This window comes from Equus quagga, chromosome 13, assembly GCF_021613505.1.
Source record: "Equus quagga isolate Etosha38 chromosome 13, UCLA_HA_Equagga_1.0, whole genome shotgun sequence".
NCBI classification, from domain to species: Eukaryota; Metazoa; Chordata; class Mammalia; order Perissodactyla; family Equidae; genus Equus; species Equus quagga.
In genome coordinates, this window is record NC_060279.1 from 25,148,149 (window position 1) to 25,168,104 (window position 19,956).

Consider the following 19,956-nt stretch of genomic DNA (forward strand, 5'->3'; position numbering starts at 1 on the left):
CCCCAGATCCAGCTCCTTTGCTTCTGTGTCCCTTCGCTTCACAAGATTCTGTCCCCCGATTAGACCAGGAGGGTGTCTGCTCCAGCCCACAGAGTAGAACTGCCTCAGCCTCAGACAACTCCTTCCTCAAGGTGCTTGTGGGAGGCCCTGAAGACAGAGAACAGAGGCTTCACGAGCATTCAGGAACAGGTTCAAGGGCAGGTTTGGTACCTGCCTACTAATAAATGTTTGCACATGCGGCAGAATTCAGATCTCGACTCTTTCCATGTACCATACCACTTGGCAGCGAGGTTGTGGAACAGGAAGACATTTAACTCCTACCCACCTCCAAGTGCCAGAACCTACCAAGAGTAAAACCAAGAATATGATTTGTGTTGAACGACCAAACCGGCTTCGGTCACGATCCTCCTGTTCAAGGCGCAGCTCAAATCCACCTCCTCCAGGGAGCCTTCTCTGGTCATTCCAAGGCTAGAAACTCTCCCAGCAACTTTTGGCTAGACCAACCAGGACGCTCATGCACATGGGAACACTTTGTTAAATGTAATGCCAGGGCTGATTTTCAGGTGGGACACACAAACAGGGCCAATGGTCCCGGCTGTACACAGCTGGTATCTGTTCAGCTTGATTGACGCCTCTGCCCTTTGTTAAATACTTAGAGCATCATCCCTATTAAAGCTAGGTGTCAGCCTGGCATTCTCAGATGGAGTATAAGCTTCTTGAGGAGAGAAACCACACTTCTTGCTCCCTTGACCCTCGGCACCTATGGCAGCCTGGGCTGCGAAACAGTTGGTAAGTACACCGTTACCTATAAATTGACTGGTTTATGGCTGAGAAATTTCTCACCATTCCAAACCTATATCACCACCTCAAGATTTTACTAAGTATTCACGGGGACCCTCTCTCTCAATCTCCTTCTCTCCCTCTCGTATTCACAGACACACACGCATATTTGATCTTTTAGTTTTGCAGAGTTAAACCCTTGGTTCTAACTTCACTTTATTTCCCTTGGCTTCTTCAAGGACCTTTATAATGAAACAAATAACATTTTCCCTGAACTAGTAGATATGAAAGAGAGAGGAGGGCAGAGCAGGGACTCGGTGGCTAAGAGTTAATAAGCAAATCTGATGGGTATGCATTTGCATTGCAGATCCTATTTTTGCATAAGGCAGAGAGCTACGCTTCCCCTCCTATCCTCACCAGGAAATCGCTACCCCCTCACTTTTCTCCTGCCTGGCTGCAAATCTTCTACATACCAACAAGGAAATCCAGCAGGGAGGAGACCAGACAAGAGACAAGGTACTGACAGGTAAAGAGCAGGAGTTCTTTGTGTTAACAAGAGGGAATCCAGCCCAACGTGTGCTCATGAACCTTCCTTCCATCACTAGTCTGTGGGTCTCCTGCCCCTACCGTTTGGAGATGCCTTAGCCAAATTCTCTTCGCCTGGAGGGGCTGGCACGGGGCACAAGAATCTGCCTCTGCCGAGCAGCCTCCTCTGTGAAGGCACAAAGCTGCATAAAATCCAATTTTCTGTTAATAAGGACAGGCTGAAAACTCACACGCACAGCCAAACTGCTTATTAATCTGCTCCCGTCAGATGGAGGGAGGCAGAGATATGACAGGAACACTGCAGTCATCTTTGAGGGGCTGCAGCTTAACGAAAGCGGGGTAAGGCCTAAACTCTAAACACGCCAGAGTGCAGACATGTTGCCAAGGGACCAACAATCCTTCACAATAAGTCCCCCACCAGACAGGTATGTTCACCTTAATCCAGCAAACGCTACTGAGCACCTACTGTGTGTCAGCAGGGGAGACAGAGATGAAGGATCCTCTTACATCTAAAACTAATTGTTAGATGACACGAGTTCAGGAAAGAGTCCTGGGAATGGAGCTCATAGACGGGAGAAATTAATGCCCATAGGTGGAGGAGCAAGGGGCGAAGGGTCAGGGAAGTTCCATGTGGGTGTTCCTTGAGCAGCAGAGAAGGGCACACCGTGTGGGAGTCACATGTAGGATGCTGTGACTTAGAAGCATAAGGTGACTACCAGGAGCTGAGGCTGCTAAAACGAGGTAGCGCCAGTGGACAAGTGGGGCTGAATGTCAGCTACGGAGTCTGGACTTCATACTGTAAGAAATGGAGCACCATTAATAAGTTTTGAGCAACATTATGAGATGTACATTCCAGGACATTAATTAACTCCAGGGAGGCACAAATATTGAGGAGGGAGGTAGGGGAAGGCTCCCAAAAAAGTCCACAGAAGAAATGGCAAAGGCCTGGAGCCCCTCAGTAACTGTCCACTGCCTTCTCAATAAAGTCCAGACTCCAAAGAGAGCACCCAACGGCCTTTATGACCCAGCCTCTGTCTATCTTGTGTCATCCCCCTCCTCACACTCAACCTCCCAGTCGAGGTGAATTACTCTCTCTCAGATCCAGGTCCTTATGCGCGCTATTTCCTTCACCCATCTTTCCCCAATATCTCAGCTTCAATTCCTGAGAGTCTGGGTTATACGCACTTCCTGTTTCTGCATGCCCCATGGATGGTTGCATTACTCACCTCACTGTCTCATCAACACCTTCTACCAAATTCAGAGCCCGGTGCGGACAGAGACTGAGCCCGGAATGTCACAGCCTCCCAGCACCCAGCACATTGACTGGAAGCCTCTTACACAGGGGGCCAATGAATATTTGTTAAATGAATCAAAACAGAGCTTGTCGTTTTTCGAAAGTATTAAAATGCAGAGGAATTTATAAATAAGCTGAATCTTAAAACCTTTATGGGCAAAACTCAAGCAGCTAAAACTGTCTTTACTTTCAAAAAGCACCTCTTTCCTCTTCATATTCAAAGACATAAGTGATCAAGCTGCCCTTCTCTGATCTTGTCTTTTCTTCCTAACCCTTCTGACAGGCACTGTAAAGTCCTCTCTGATTGCACTTCTGAAAGAACTTCTTATTTACAAATATCCCCAATTTCAGAAACCTCCCACAGGAAGAGGTGTCCTCAGGAAAGAAATGAGGAATTGATGACATGTGAAACACTTCATAATACATTAGACTTTTTTTTTCCTTCTTCTCCCCAAAGCCCCCCAGTACGTAGTTGTATATTCTAGTTGTAAGTGCCTCTGGTTGTGCTACCTTAGACTTTTGAGAGCTTTCAGTAGCAATCCCCTTCTAGATTTAAATGTTTCTCTGTAGAACATTACCTCCTTGGCAGAGAGGGAAAATTAGCAAATCTTAACTCTAAAACAGGAAGTCATCATCTATGGAAGGAAAAAAATAATAACCACAACGACATGTACTGGGCATCCATTCTGCACCAAGGACATACATGCTGGCTGTGTTTATATCCATCATCTCTTTCCCCACAACCTCCCAGGCCATCATTCCAGATACTAAAACTAAGGCTCAGAGAAGGTAAATGATTTTCCAAAATGCAGAAAATTGCATTTTGAACTCAAGTCCATCCAACTCCAAACCTGTGCTCTTTCCGTTATGCCAACTACCTTGAATCAGAAACTTCAAAAAAAAGGAAAATAAAAAATTCATGACAACACAACCCAACGCAGAGCTTCATTTGTATCAGTTTGATTCAGACCCTGTCTAGAAGCAAGTTTACTATATCAAGCAAGAAATATAAGCAGTAAGCAGTTTCCTTTATCTCCTTGGGACCACTAGCAATAAGACTAGCACAGAAAAGGAGAAGAGGACGACCAAACACCAAGACAGATAATGACCAGAACTGGAGAGGCACCGGGCTGGACCCATCCCTGGCCACACACAGGTGCCAACACAACTGCTCCAGGAGGCTCGTGGAGCCCACAAGGCGAGGCACTTCTGCGCCTGGAAGGGTGCACATTGCAAAACAGGATGCAAATGTCACAGCATCTGGAATTTGAGCAGTCCTTGATGGCTGCACCTACACAAGCTCGCCCATCACGTCTGGAGTCTCTGCACATATAATCAGGCTTACACCAAAGAAATTATAAGGCCCAAAGACATTCCTGATTTGGGTTATAATCCTCCAAACTCTAACATCATCAAAAATTAGAGAAATGTGGGCAGGCCCAGCTCCCTTTCACTGTCCTAAATGAAGTTTCACCTTGAGTCACCATCTTCCTAATACTTCCTTCCCTTTTCCAATCACAACGAGCCTCTCTGGAACAGCATCCCCTCTACCGATAATCTTGCCAAATCCCACCCATGCTGTGGAGCTCAGCTGAAGGTCAACCTCCTCCCTCAGAGGTGGCTGGTGATTGTCTGTACCCACAATGGTCTCCCCCTGCTCTGACTACAAACACTGTCCCACTTAGCATTTACCTACACGTCTATCTAGATACACTTAGGACTAATGCACCTGACTCCAATGTTGCAACCTGGCACAGTGTTATTCACTCTTTGCTGCAGTTAAATTCAATAAAATACTCACCTACTCTGTTCAAGGCACTGAAGATACAGGAATGATTAAATCCCAGCCCTGTCCTTGTGGGACTCAGTCTAGTGGATGATAGACAATACAAAATAAAGCTGTACAAATATCATAATAGAGTACAAGATGCGATCTGAAGCATTAGTATCATATCACCCTGTTTATTTCCTTCATATCATTTAGCTCACTCTCTCACTGTTCGGTTTGTTCATTTATTTACTGTCGGTCTGTCCCCACTAAGAGACACAAGGACAGTAACCTTATCTGTCTGGTTCACTACTGTGTCCCCAGCACTCAATACAGACTTGGGCACAGGAACACACTCACTGAAAGCAGTATCTGTGGAACGAGATAAACAGGCAGGGAAGTGTCAGGAACTATGAGCACTAAGTCCAACTGAGAGGTCCAGGCGATGCTTCAGTGACAGGGAGACCCCTGGGCTGGGATGTGAGAGTAAGGACCACACAGGGAAGGGGTGAGGCCAATCGAGAAGGGGCGAGAGGATGAGCAAAGGTAAGAAATGGCATCAGCGTGACAAAGGCAGTGGGGGCAAAGCCCCTAAATATTCCTGCAGACCAGTTGTTCTCAAAGAGGGGTGATTTTGCGCCCTAGGGGGCATGCAGGAATGCCTGGAGACATTTTTGATTGTCCTGACTTGGGGTAGCAGCTGCTCCTGGCATCTACTAGAGGCTAGGGATGCTGCTAAACAGCCTACAACGTACAGAACAGCCCCCACCCCCACAACAGAGAATTATCTGACCTACAATGTCAGTAGTGCTGAGGTTTAGCAACCCTACTGCAGCCTAACATTCAAGGATGGACTGGTCAGAGAACATTACAGCTTTCTTCCAAAGTTCACAATTTCTAATCGTGCCAAATATCTTCTTTCGATTAGAATTTGGATCAGAGTAGCATTTGCTTGCCATCTCCCATAAGCTCTAAGAAAAGAACTATTCAGCAAGGAGTGTCCAGAACCTATCTGCCTTCTATTTTAGCCAAAATAAGACTTTCAACAGACATCAGTGAGCTCCCTAGTGCTACATATGGCCCCTGGGCCTGTATGATCTTCACCAAATATCACACAGTATCAATTTCCTTCATTTGTGGGCTATCCACCAGGATGCAGTTTTCACTCTAAATTCCAGGACTCCAAACTACCCATCCCATATGCAAGGCAATGAGACAGAGAAAGATGAGGACAGGGGCTGGCCCGGTGGTGCAGCAGTTAAGTGCACATGTTCCGCTTCAGCGGCCCAGGGCTCACCAGTAGGGATCCCAGGTGCAGACATGGCACCGCTTGGCAAGCCACGCTGTGGTAGGCGTCCCACATATAAAGTGGAGGAAGATGGGCACGGATGTTAGCTCAGGGCCAGTATTCCTCAGCAAAAAGAGGAGGATTGGCAGCAGATGTTAGCTCAGGGTTAATCTTCCTCAAAAAAGAGAAAAAGAAAGATGAGGACAACAGGAGGTAGCCCCCAATAGATGGATGGATGGTCAGACAGACAATGGATGAGCAGAGACAGATTTTTCAAGATGCCAAAAGAGTGGAGTAACAGGAGCTGGGAAGTCAGCAAAGACAAAGCCCCTTTGTCTAGAAGTAGCAACACTGGGCAGGGCTGAGCCCGCCCCTTGATAATGAAATCTGTGGTAGCTCCAAAACTTGTCGGGGCCTGACCCTCTGTTCAGCTTCTCACACTGGCTCACAGTTTCTTCTCTACAAGAGCTAAAAGTCTCAGGCTAAAATGGGTTTGCTTATTTTTGCCCTTGGCAAACAATTCAGTACTATCTGAAATGCCTGTGACTCTAAAAGAAAGAAGGATCACTATTTTCTTCTGCTGTAAGAGATCCAATGATGGTATATTTCAAAAAAGTAGATCCCAGGCACTCAAAAAGGCTATCTCCTCCTCCATCTCAAATTCCACTGTCACATGAAGCTTCCCAAATTTCCTCATCTCTGAAGACGGCACAATACCACCCACCTTATAAGTCTTACTAATAATCCTAAAAAGAGCTTATTTAAATCAGAAACACTTACAAATGCCTCAGAAAATGTAAATTCAATTTACATCCAGCTTTTCATGGAAACATCTGGTGGGCAGAGCAACAAAAGCCAGCAGTGGTGCCCCACGCAGGGCAGGACACTCCTCCCAGTCCCAGACAAACATGGGACTTCTATCTAACATCGTAGCTCTATACAAAGCCAGAGCTGGAAACAAAGGACAGGTTACCCTAGAAAATCAAAACAGAAGTTGAAGTCAATGCTACAATTCTAAGCAAGATCTGCAACTCTCAAAGGAGAAAAATATCAGTATAGGCAGTGCCCAGCTTGGAAATGAATTGTCTTCCCAAAGTTCCTTTGTAAGTCGGTAAGTTTGTAAGTCCAAGTTCAGAACTTGGAATGCAAGCATTATTTTAAGTCCCAAACCAGCCCACAAAAGCTGACTGAATTTATAATATATCTGGTACACTACACACTTAGAGTGAAAATAGTAAAAAGCAATGTTCTGATATCATTTTTAAAATATATCAAAACGCTTAGAAAAACCAATACACCACTCATCACTAGCCTTGACCTGGACCCAGAACTATGAGCTGGAGCCTGGACATCCTTTGATGCAAGACCTTACTGAAATGGGGTCCTGGGAGACTGAAAGGGGAAGAATGAGATGAACCCCAGCCTCAAGAGGAAAGAGGTTCTGGTGGAAGAAAAAAGTAGTCTAGCATCTTGCATCTGGAAAAGGAGGACCTGGTACCTACCCACGACATACTCTAAAGAACAGAAGTGCTAATTGTCACATCTAGAAGGGCACAAGGTACATGACAGAACAGCAGCCACCCTGCCTGCTACCTCAGCAGACACAATGGGCTGCCCAGAAAATAAATGAGCCAGCCTACTGCCACCACAGAACCAGGGAGGGGATTCCCAGAATGCTCTGCAGTGGTATGGATGGCCAGGGGCACATAGAGGCAGGAAGGAAGTGGTTCCTATAGTTGCCAACAGTTGGTATAGGGAGTGCCCAGGGGCCACATTTGATTCTAGTAGATATGGTTAGGTCAGGAAGGAACTTCCTGAACTTTACAAAAGTGAAATACGTATGAACTGATAAGGTTACATAATCAGATTTCTGGCGTCTTGAGAAGAGAACAGGGGGCAACAAGATAAAGAGCATGGGGAATGCCTTACTCAACAGGCACACTTACATACCTTTACCACAAGAAAGGTCCTTCATCCTCACTTGTTGCTGAATACTATACCTGGGTCAATGCCAAATACAAAAGTGATGCAAACTATTGAAACCAGGTTTGAAACTTGAGAAGGGTTATCATTTATCCACTTTGTACCTTCTTTAATCCTCCAAATAAAGTGTCAGTCTCCAGCTCAAATTCTTGGTCCAGTTCCTCTTCATGTTCTGACAAGAGAAACAGTGTCCATTAGTCACAAATCTAAATAAAACTGGGTTGGTTTAATAGCAGAGGCACTAAAAGGAATTGGAATACGTCCTGGAAAAGCTGCCTGTGGACTGAGCTCCAGCCATGGAAACATGTCACACTCCTTGACCTTCTGCTCCAGTTTTCTGTGATCTAAATTCCTGGAAACTTGTGGTGGGGCTGATGGAAATGTCCCCTTCAATTTGTAATAAGGGTCACAAAAGCAGACCAGTCAAGAGAAAAAGCCTCCAGCACAGGGAATCATGGGAGGCATTAGTGCAAATACCCTACTAGTACAGGTGGTGAAAAGCTTTTTAAATAGACCATGCCAAAAGATGATGGTGATCACAGCCCCATGATATGACATAATGCTAACAAGATTATAAGATGGAGTCATATAATGGTAATGAGAATGTTTATAAGTAAACAATACAATTGATTTAAAACAAAAGATAGAACAAAATGTTCATTCAAATACTTCTTGAGGGTCTACAATAACCAGGCATGGTGTGAGATATTAGGAATGAAACGCAGCAAGATGGGGATGGCGTTTGTCCTGCTAGAACTTATTGAACAGTGCAAAAGATAGATGAGCAAATAATAAGAAAGTATGATAGTGCTGAGGAGTGCCATGCTGTGGGAACTAAGGAGTGCTATGGGGGCTGAATTTTGGGGTGTCTACATGATGCCCAGTAGGCAGCTGGATGGGTATAGATGTAGCTCAAGAGAGTGTCCTAAGTTGGAGATAAAGATTTAGGAGTCTTCAGTATAAGGGTAATAATGAAGCCTCCAGAATAGCTGGGATCACTGAGGGCATAGACAAGAAAAGGGAAAATCAGCGTTGATCAGACCAACAAATATATAAGAAGACCACAGAAGACCAAAAGGGAGCTACCCAGAAGGACCCAAGGAAAACCAGGAGAGTATGCTGTCACTCCAACATAATCATGAAATGATGCTGGGTTCAGAGTAGAATCAAGGGGCAGATTCACACACGCTAGATGCAAACAGCAGCCCCAGCCTCAAACCACAGGAGACACTGCCCCAAGGAACAACAGAGAGGGGAGCACCGGCCTGGGGTACCACACAGCACAACTCCGGGACACATTCCCATTGCACTCCACACGGTCCAGGAGGTGCCATGCAGGTGTGTGACTGCAGCAGCGCCCTGGTCCTGTCTGTTACAACTGCACACAGGCCACATCCTGTATGTGTGTGCATGCTGTGTTGTACACAGACTCAAGTCCCAGGGTACAGCCCACAAACAAAAGCAAGCTACTGCAATCCAACCAAGAAGTGACAGGAACCCCTCGTGCACTAAAGCAGAGAGGGTAGGAGACTTCTCTGCCTCCTGCCTCTTCTGTTTTGGCTTCACTTTCATACAAAGTACAACCTCCAGAAACATCATGATGCAGAATTGAAACAAAGCAGAATCCTGAATTATTTTTTTTTTCTTCTTTTTTAAGAGTACATTCGGAAGCCATAAAGTTTATACGCTAAGCTCCAGACTTCCTGAAGCTGGAACATATCTCCCTCTAGTGGGAAAAAGGAATCCTATGCAGACAGGAGAATTATGATGAAATCCTGTCCATCACTGTCTAATCAAAACACTATGAGACACATTTATAATTTTAAAGTTACTAGTAGCCACATTTTAGAAAGTAAAAAAAAAAGTTTTATTAATTTTAGTATTTTATTTATTTTGATATATCCAAAACAATGTTTTAACATGGAATCAATATTAAATTATGAATAAGTTATTTTACATTCCTTTCTTCTAATTCTTCAAAATCCAATGTACATATTATCTTTACTGTACATCTCAATTTGAACTGACCACATTTCAAGGGCTCATAAGCCACATGTGGCCAATGGCTACAGTCACAGACGGCACAGCTCTAGACCAAAAATCCTCCCTCATGTTTTGGAAAATTTCTACAAATCACCCTTGTCTGATTTCTTGACACAAACAAACGCTGTACGGCATACAGTTTAAACTACAACTTAAACCCATTCACGGCCCCTTTGGAAATCACTGTTGAAGTTAACTGAAAAGGCACGGCTACAGAATTTGGTTGACATAGGAGAAAGGAAGCTAGGAAGGTAAGAACCTGTGGCAGGAGATCTTTCCCTGAAGAACAGCCCTCAGAACTTCCCCTTCGAGGCAGGGTTCTCATATCCTCACCCTTTGGGCAAGATGAGTTTTCATCATTAACTCCCATACACTCAAGAGGATGCTGCAGAAGAGAAGCCTTCTCTGCCTGAGCAATTCGTCCACACCACCCAGGCCTGACTGTCGGGCAGAGCCAGCTCTTTCTTCAAGGTGCCCTGGTTCCATTTCCCAAAATTCAGCGCTTCCTCCACAGACCTGCCTGAGGGCACAGAAATGAAGCAATTTCTGCGGATGAGCCCTCATTACTAAATCAGCTGTTGATTCTGCCCCTCCAACCACCACCCAACAGAAGGATATATCAAAGCCCCATTCTACCTACTGAGTGAGAGGATTTGCATTTTAATCGCTGCCAATGAGCTGTGGTGATAAACCGTTTACTTGAAAGCTCTAACTAACCTACCCCTTTCACCCTCAACATTTTGAGGGGAAATCAATTCTGGAGTGGCATAGGGCTAATTAGAGGGCAATAATCAGGAAGAGGGGAAAGCATGCACGCAAGCACACACCCTTGTCTGATACAAGCCACTGCCAGGGACGAGCACACCCAATCACCCCAATCACGGCTTAACGCATCCTGCTGTTTCCATGCATTTGAAAAATTCCAATCAGCTCCTACTGATTCTTTATTTCTCTAGGAAGCCTGTGGGTATAGCAGACTGTGGTTGAAAATGAGAGGAGGGAAAGGGAGCAGAAAAGATGGGCTTCTAAAGATAAGAGAACTTAATGGTAAGCAAATCTCAAGTATTCAAATGAAATATCATCTAGAAGAAGGATGATAAGGTGCTGGGTTTTCCATGATATTCTTGAGGCATGGGGTGCCTTCTCTCCGCCTCTCTCCCAACTCCCACTCAGGGAATGAAAGAGTGATTTAGAAATAGCCCAAGCAAAAGCAAGCTACATATGTAAATAGGATGCAAAGCGATAAAGGACATAAATGGCCCTCAAATCTCCCTAATAGGCTGTTCATCTGCTACTCACCTAAGGAATCCGGGGTCCTATCAAGGCAGACCACCAGGTGTGCAATTTGCCTGGGAATCTTCAGGGCTCCCAGGAGAGGGAGAAGAAGCCCCAGACTGAGATGGAAACTCTCAAAGAGGAAGCCATAAATTCTGTGCATGTGCTTTGTGCTTGATCCAACAAGCACCGGCTGGGGGAGCAGGAGGAGTGAGGAGCTGTGGAGTCTAACACTGAGATTGCCTTCAAATGCCCTCTAGCCCAGGCCTCGTTCCAACTCATTGAGAGAGGTTTATTACCAGCCTTAAGAAAGCAGCCTCAGTGTCAACATAAGGGGAAAATGCCAGTGCAAACCTGAGAGGAAGGGATGGACCAAGAGACCCAGAATCCCAGGAGGAAGGCAGTGACTCAACTGTTTCTTGTGACCCTGGCCACGAGTAACAAGGGAAACGAGAGTGAAATATAACATGAAGCCCTGCCAGACAGAACACTGTGAGCCTCAGCTGCACCTCACACCCACTATTGATGCTGGCCATCAAGACACCCTGTCTGGCACGGGCCCAGTTAAGTTGGCACATTCCACTTCAGCGGCCCGGGGTTCGCTGGTTTGGCTCCCAGCTGTGGGCCTATGCACAGCTTGTCAAGCCATGCTGTGGCAGGCGTCCCACATATAAAGTAGAGGAAGATGGGCACGGATGTTAGCTCAGGGCCAGTCTTCCTCAGCAAAAAGAGGAGGATTGGCAGCAGATGTTAGCTCAAGGCCAAAAAAAAAGACATCCTGTCTAGTTCTTGGCTCCTGCATTCTGCAGGGGACATGCACTTGGGTCCTTTCACAAATGATGTGTTAACTGAAGGCTCCCTGGTGACCCCATGGTTCCAAGGGCAAGGCCACCTATTCAAGAACAGGACTAGTGGCCTTTGTTTCCCCACTCTGAACTGGGCCCTCCAGAGTTACCAGTCATCTTGCAACCAAGTTCCTCTAATCACAAAAGCAAGTGGGAAAAATTACCTCTTGATTAACAAAGCCCATCCCCATAAAGGTTAGTGTGTTGCATGAACGATATAAAAGAATTAATCTATAGATGAGCTGCTTTATCCTTTTCTCATAAACTGAGATTAGTGATAAGTGATAAGAACAGGCATGTACAGGAATAAACAAAACGTAAAAGGTAAATATGCTCAATTATATTTGTATCCCACTTTAAGAACACCTATTACATAAAAACAAAGATACTGGAGGCAGCAATTCAAATAAATAATTTGCTCCATATTTGTTTAAACATCAGGGCTCCCTGGTGTCACAGAGTTTATTTAGAGACACATAAACTACTGATCATTGAAGATTAAAGAAAAGAAAATAAAGAGCCTGTGAAATGAAAATGCAAATCAATGGAGAGCATAATTCCATTTATAAAAATGTCACTAATATGCAACTTTTCAGAAAGACAGTTACTACATAAAAAGAAGGTGAGCCTGAGCCCTGCAAAGCTAAAAGAATCTAGGATACCTGTTTATTAGAAAGTAATCTTCCGAGAAAACAGAAAAACAGTAGAATTTATAAATGAATCCAAGAGCTTGTTCTTTGAAAAAGTGAATAAACTTACTAAATAGACAAATCCTTTGGTAAATTTCCTAAAACAGGAGAAATGAGACACAAGTGGGATTTAAAACATTGTAAGAATATGATATACAACTGTATGGTAATATTTTTGAATCTTCAATGAAATGGAAAAATATAAATTATTCAAACTGATTTAAAAAGAAAACCTAAATATATCAATAACCCTGAAAGAGACTGAAAAGTTTTCAGTGACCCATACCTAGACAAACTTAAAAGTGAATGATCCCAAACTTTGATGCAGACATTACATATTCTACTTAAACAGTTCCATAACATGAAAAAATCAAACGAAAAGCTTCCCCATTCACTTTATACAGTTAACAGAACGCTGATACTGAACTCTGAGTATGAAACAAAAAATAAAACTACAGGTCAACCAATCTCACTTAGAAATTATTAATATTTTTTTTAAATTTGGAAACAAGCAGCATATTTAAAAACACCAAGGTCAAAGATTTGTTGTAGGATTCCATGTAAACCACATTGGAAAACTGGTTACTTCAAAATATCAATCAATAGCTTGAAAAAGGAAAACTCTGTAATCATCTGAATAGGTACATTAAAAATGGGTAAAATTCAACATTTATTGCTGATTTTTAACATTTAGTAAAAAGGGCTAGAAGGATTCCCTTAATGTGATTTGTAAAAAAAGGGGAAAAAAGCAAAGCTTCTTCAACTTTTCACTAAGATTAAAAACAATCCAGAGATTTCCACTGAAGATATGAGTAAAATAAGGACGGCATTCTTTCCCAATTTATATTGTTCTAGAAGTCCTAACTAAGCAATAAGAGATGAAGCAAAGCCATTATCATTACTTGTAGATGATATTGTCTAAATCCAAAACCAGGACAAGCAAATGATAAGCCAATGGAACATTAAGAGAATTCAATAAATTGTTGGAATATGAAATAGATAAACTAAAACATACCTTTACTATAGACCAGAAATAATCAGCTAGAAAATATAATCGGAAAATATCCCAATCCCAAAGGGGAAAAAAGACAGAAATAATCTCAATAGGAATCTTAGCAGGGCCTGTTATGAAGACGACCATGAGTCTTTATTAAAAGAAGTAACAGAAGACCTTAAGTAAATAAAGGAAAAATACCATCTTCCTGTTTGGAAAGATACAATATTATAAGAATGCCAATTATTTACAAATTAATTTCTAGGGTTACTGTAATTCTAATTAAAACCCTAATGAGATTTTTTTAGAACTTGTCATTTCAAATACGTATGTGGAAGAATAAACCAATAAGAATAACTAAGAAAAGTGTGGAAATGAAGAATGATGAGTGGTAACGTACTCCACCAAATGCTCAAACATTTTATAAAACAAAAATAATTAAAACAGTACAGTACTCATGTAAGAATTGATTGAGAAATGAACAAAACAGAAAAGACAGCTCTCTCATAACGGTCTGGAGTATGGATACGAATTTAGTACCTGATCAAGATTGCATCATAATTCAATATGGAAAGAAATATTTAATAAACAGTGTTTGGTTATCTATTTGGGGAAAAAATTAAAAAATAACTTAACTCTTCATATCATATACCAAATACACGTGAGATGGATTAAAGAATAAAGGTTCAACTTGCTGAGAATACAGTAAGGTGGACCATCTCCAACAGAAGTGTGAATTGGCACAGCCTTCCTGGGGAACAGTCTGGGTATATCCATCAAAAACCTTAAAAACATTCATGTGGTTTGACTCTATAATTCCTCTTCTAGAAATCCTCCAGAGAAAAACAATCAGATACAATTCAGCAATACAAATAGATTCCTTAGAAAATAAATGAGCTCAGCATTCAATTCATGAAGCTGGAATAAAAAGGAGCAGAGCAAACCCAAAGAAACATGAATGAAGGAAATAATAAAGGCAGAAATCAATGAATTGGAGAACAAAAAGAAACCAGTGAGAAACTGAACAAACTCAAAAGCTTAAAAGAATAATAAGGTCTCTGGCACAATTAATCAAAAAAAAATAGGAGGAAAGAGGGGAGAAGTGGAGAGAAAAACAAGGGAAGTTAGGGAGGGAGTGAAGGAGGAGATATAAATAAACAAAATATACAATAAGAAAGAAAAGCCAACAACAACTTTTAAAATAAGAGTATTAAGGGCCACAATATACCAATCAAACGGAAAACCTACATAAAATGCATAGATCCCTAGAAAGCTACAAAATGTCAAAATAGGTACAAGAGGAAATAGAAAATCTGAATATAAACCAATAGGTAGTAAACTGAAACACCAGTCTAAGACTTCCCCTCCCAGATGCTTTTGCAGGTGACCTCCGAGCACCAATGGTTTCCACCGATGAGAATTCAATTGTTTTCATTCCAAGAACTGCATTAAACTGATAGGAACCACAAAAATACATGGCCCTCTTTTAGGCAGAGGCATTAATTCTTTCAAGGTTACTGCATGGCACATTGTATCTTTCCTCATTAATCAGACAACATAAAACATAAAGTGTTTTAACATCTACTGAACCATAAGGCACAAACCTAATGCAGTAGGTCTGGATTAGCCACAACAGTGCAGAGCACCAGGGGAGGGGTCACCAAGCATAGCGAGCCCCCCCAAAGTATTTCCACATGACTTTGAGGCGCTGTATGCTCGGTAGAGTTGGGAGGAAGAAGGGGTATTCGCTTCAGTCCCGGCTGTGATTTACCAAGAGATTCCCTTTGACTAAGGCTGGTAAAATCAGTCTGCAGTCTCTAACGGCCTGACAACTCTGCCACTGCGGACGAGAGAGAGCAGTGAACGAGACGCCTGCTCCGTGCCCAGAGAAAGCAGGCATGCAGATGCCACCGCTCGCACTTCACTTAACAAATAAGTTTTAAGCCTCTAGTATGTTCGAGGCACAATATTTACTCCAAATACAAATGTCCCAAAAAACTTCACAGAAGAGACAGTTTTCCCAGTGACGGTTTTCCCAGTGACCTACTTCTATAACGCAGGTAAACAGCACTTTTTGCTGAATTAGAAAGTTAGACATAGAGCCAAGAAGGTTCAACATCATACCAGTTAAACACACTTTGGCAAGACAGTGGGATCCGGCTTCCACGAGCTGAACTGGCAAAAGCATTAGAGAAAGAAGATATTTCTTGGAAGTGGCCTGAGAAACACTTTGGCACTGACGTTAAAAGGAAAAGCACAGAAGGGGCCAGCCCTGTGGTCAAGTGGTTAAGTTTGTGTGCTCCACTTCAGCGGTCCAGGGTTTCGCCACTTCGGATCCTGGGTGTGAACCTAGCACCGCTCATCAAGCCAGGCTGAGGCGGCATCCCACATAGCAGAACTAGAAGGACCTACAACTAGAATATACAACTATGTACTGGGGGACTTTGGGGAGAAGATGGAAAAAAAAGAAAAGAAGACTAGCAACAGATGTATGATCAGGAGCCAATCTTTAAAAACAGGAAAAGCATAGAAGATAAAAGAAGCTCCAGGCTAGGGAGTGGTCAGTAAGTCAAACAGCAGGATGGCCTCTGGATCAGCGGAGGTGCAGAAAAGCTTTGTACTGTCCACAGAAGGATCCTCTCCTGCTCCCATCCCTGCAGCTACCATATACAGAAAGGAAAAATGCTGTTCCAGTGGAATAAAACTTTAAATTTCAAAGTTTAATAATAGAATAAATGAAAGGGCTTCCCCTTTAAAACAAGCTGCTTTAGGAAATTAAATCATCAGTAAATATAAGTGGCAGAATAGAAAAAAATTGGGGCTCTTGAGTTGGACAGACCTAGGGTTAAACCCAATTCCATTATTTATCATATGTGACCTTGGACACGTTGTATTTTTCAGCCTCAGTATCTCATCTGGGTAAAGAAGTATAACACCCACTGTGGTAGAGAGACTCCAAAGACGGCCACCATCCATTCCTTCTCTCCCTGTACATGTATACTGCTCCAGTGTAGTCTTTCCTCCTCTTGAATCTGGACTGGGCCTGTGATTTGCTTTGACCAATATATGAGGTGGAAGTGATCTATACAACTTTTGTGCACTTGCAACACTCCCTCTTGGAACCCAGCTGCCCTGTTATGAGAAGAGAAGGCCATGTCGAGAGCAACAGAGAGAGAACCACAGCACTCCAGTCCACAGCCCCCAGCTGAGCTCGTGGCTCACAGCCAGCCATGTGAGCGAGCCATCTTGGACATCCCAGCCCAGCTGAGCCACCAGAAGACTGCAGCCCCAACTAACAATGCACAAAGCAGAAGAACTGCTCAGCTGAGTCCAGTCTAGATTTACTAAAAACAAAGTATCTCAGAACATGAAAATCAATCAATATAATTCATCACATCAAGAGGCTAAAACAGAAAAACCACATGTTCATACCAATAGATGCACAAAAAGCATTTGACAAAATCCAACACCCATTCATGATTAAAAACTCTCAGCAAACTAGAAATAGAGGGGAACTGCCTCAACTAGATAAAGAGCATCTACAAAAAACCTACAGCTAACATCATACTTAATGGTGAGAAACTAGAAATTTTCCCTCTAAGATCAGGAAAAAGGCAAAGATATCCCCTTTCACCACACCTTTTCAACATTGTACTGGAAGTCCTAGCTAATGCAACAAGACAAGAAAACGAAATAAAAGGTATACACTTTGGGAAGGAAGAAATAAAACTGTCTTTGCATGCAGATAACATGATTGTCTATGTAGAAAATCCAAAGAATTGACAAAATAACTCCTGAGATTAATAAGTGATTATAGCAAAAATACAAGATACAAGGTTAATACACAAGTCAATCACTTTCCCATATATCAGCAACAAACAAGTGGAATTTGAAATTTAAAACAATACCATTTACAATTAGCACCCCCAAAAATGAAATACTTAGGTATAAATCTTAAAAAATATGGCTAAGATATACAAGCATACCTCATTTTATTTTGCTTTGCAAATACAGCATTTTTTACAAGACCCTCCACCAGCAAATAGATTATGACTCACTGAAGGCTCAGATGATGGTTAGCATTTTTTAGCAATAAAGTATTTTTTAACTAAGGTATGTACATTTTTTTAGACATAATGCTATTGTACACTTAATAGGATACAGTATAGTGTAAACATAATTTTCCCATGCACTGGGAAACCAAAAAATTTGTGTTACTCACTTTATTTCAATATTGACTTTATTGTGGTGGTCTGGAATCAAACTTGCAATATCTCCTGTATATGAGGCAAACTATAAAAACTATGACAAAAGAAATCAAAGAAGAATTAAATAAATGGAGAGATAATACATGTTCTTGGAGAGGACAACTCAGTATTGTCAAGACGTCAGTTCTTCCCAGCTTGATCTGTAGATTCACTGAAATTCCAAACAAAATCCTGACAAGTTATCTTGTGGATATCAATAAACTGATTCTAAAGCTTATAGGGAGATGCAAAAGATACAGAACAACCAACACAATACTGAAGGAGAAGAGCAAAGTCGGACTAAAACTACCCAACTGCAAGACTTTTACTGCAAAGCTACAGAACTCAAGAGAGTGTGGTATTGGTGAAAGAACAGACAACGAGATACATGTAACAGAATAGAGAGCCCAGAAATAGATCCACATAAATACAGTCAACTGATTTTGACAAAGGATCAAAGGTAATACAATGGAGAAAAGATAGTCTTTTCAAAAAACGATGCTAGAACTAGACATCCATGTGCACGAAAATGAATCTAGACACAAACTTTGCACCCTTCACAAAAATTAACTCAAATGGATCATAGATCTAAATATAAAACTCAACACTACAGAACTCCTAGAAGATAACATAAGGAAAATCTAGATGACCTTGGCCATGGCAATGACTTCTTAGATACGACACCATAGCCACAATCCATGAAAAAAAGAATTGATGAGCTGAACTTATTAAAATTTAAAACTTGTGGGGCCAGCCCCATGGCCGAGTGGCTAAGTTCGCATGCTCCACTGTGGTGGGCCAGGGTTTCGCCAGTTCAAGTCCTGGGCATGGACATGGCACCGCTCATGGGGCCATGCTGGGACAGCATCCCACATGCCACAACTAGAAGAACCCACAACTAAAAATACACAACTATGTATGGGGGGGCTTTGGGGAGAAAAAGAAAAAAAAATTCTTTTAATTTAAAAATTTAAAACTTGTGCTCTGTGAAGAGACACTGTCAAGAGAATGAGAAGAGAAGCCAGAGACTAGAAGAAAAGATTTGGAAAAGACACACTTGATAAGGACATCATCTAAAATATATAAAGAACTATTAAAACTAAAGAACGGAATGAACAACCCAGTTAAAAATGGACAAAAGACCGAAGCAGACACCTCACCAAAAAAGATATATAGATGGCAAATAAGCCTATGAAGAGATGCTCAACATCGTATGTCATCAGGGAAATGCAAATTAAAACATCAATGAGATATCACTACTCACCTATTAGAGGGGCCAAAATTCAAAACACTGACAACAACAAATGCTGGCAAGCATGTGAAGCAACAGGAGCTCTTTCATTGTTTGTGGGAATCGAAAATGGTACAGTCACTTTGGAAGACAGTGGTGATTTCTTACAAAAATAAGCATACTCTTGGGGCTGGCCCTGTGGCCGAGTGGTTAAGTTCGCGCACTCCACTGCAGGCGGCCCAGTGTTTCGTCAGTTCGAATCCTGGGTGCAGACATGGCACTGCTCATCAAGCCACGCTGAGGCAGCGTCCCACATGCCACAACTAGAAAGACCCACAACTAAGAATATACAACTATGTACCGGGGAGCTTTGGGGAGAAAAAGGAAAAAAATAAAATCTTTAAAAAAAAAAAAGAAGCATACTATTACCATAACGATCCAGTCATCACTCCTTGATATTTACTCAAAGGAGTTGAAAACTTATGTCCACACAAAAACCTGCAAGCAGAGGTTTATATTATCTTTCTTCATAACTGCCAAAACTTGGAGGCAACCTAGATGTCCATCAACAGGTGAAGGTATGAATAAATTGTGGTACACCCAGACAATGGAATACTATTCATCACTAAGAAGAAATGAGCTATCAAGCCATGAAAAGTCATGGAGGAACCATAAATGCATATGACCACAGAACTCCTAGAAGATAACATAAGAGAAACGAAATGAAAGCAGCCAACCTGAAAATGCTACATTGTCTGATTCCAACTATACAACACTCTGGAAAAGGCAAAACTATGGAGATGGTAAAAAGATTAAGTTGTCAGGAGTTTGGGGAAAGGGAGGAATGAATAGACAGAGCACAGAAGATTTTTAGGGCAGCGAAACTACTCTGTATGATACTATAATGATACACACGGAATTATACATTTCTCAAAACCCATAGAATGAACACCACCAAGAGTGAACCCTTACT

The 19,956-nt window shown here is 42.2% G+C and overlaps 1 protein-coding gene across 3 annotated transcripts in view; it reads right to left on the reverse strand.

The window, feature by feature from the left end:
- HHAT (hedgehog acyltransferase) overlaps positions 1–19,956 on the reverse strand; it is a 309,905-nt gene that overhangs the window by 274,433 nt on the left and 15,516 nt on the right. For all 3 annotated transcript variants that reach the window (XM_046684437.1, XM_046684436.1, XM_046684435.1), the window contains exon 3: positions 7,764–7,831. In XM_046684437.1, coding sequence (XP_046540393.1) covers positions 7,764–7,831 — 68 coding nt within the window. The remainder of the gene's footprint in view (positions 1–7,763; positions 7,832–19,956) is intronic.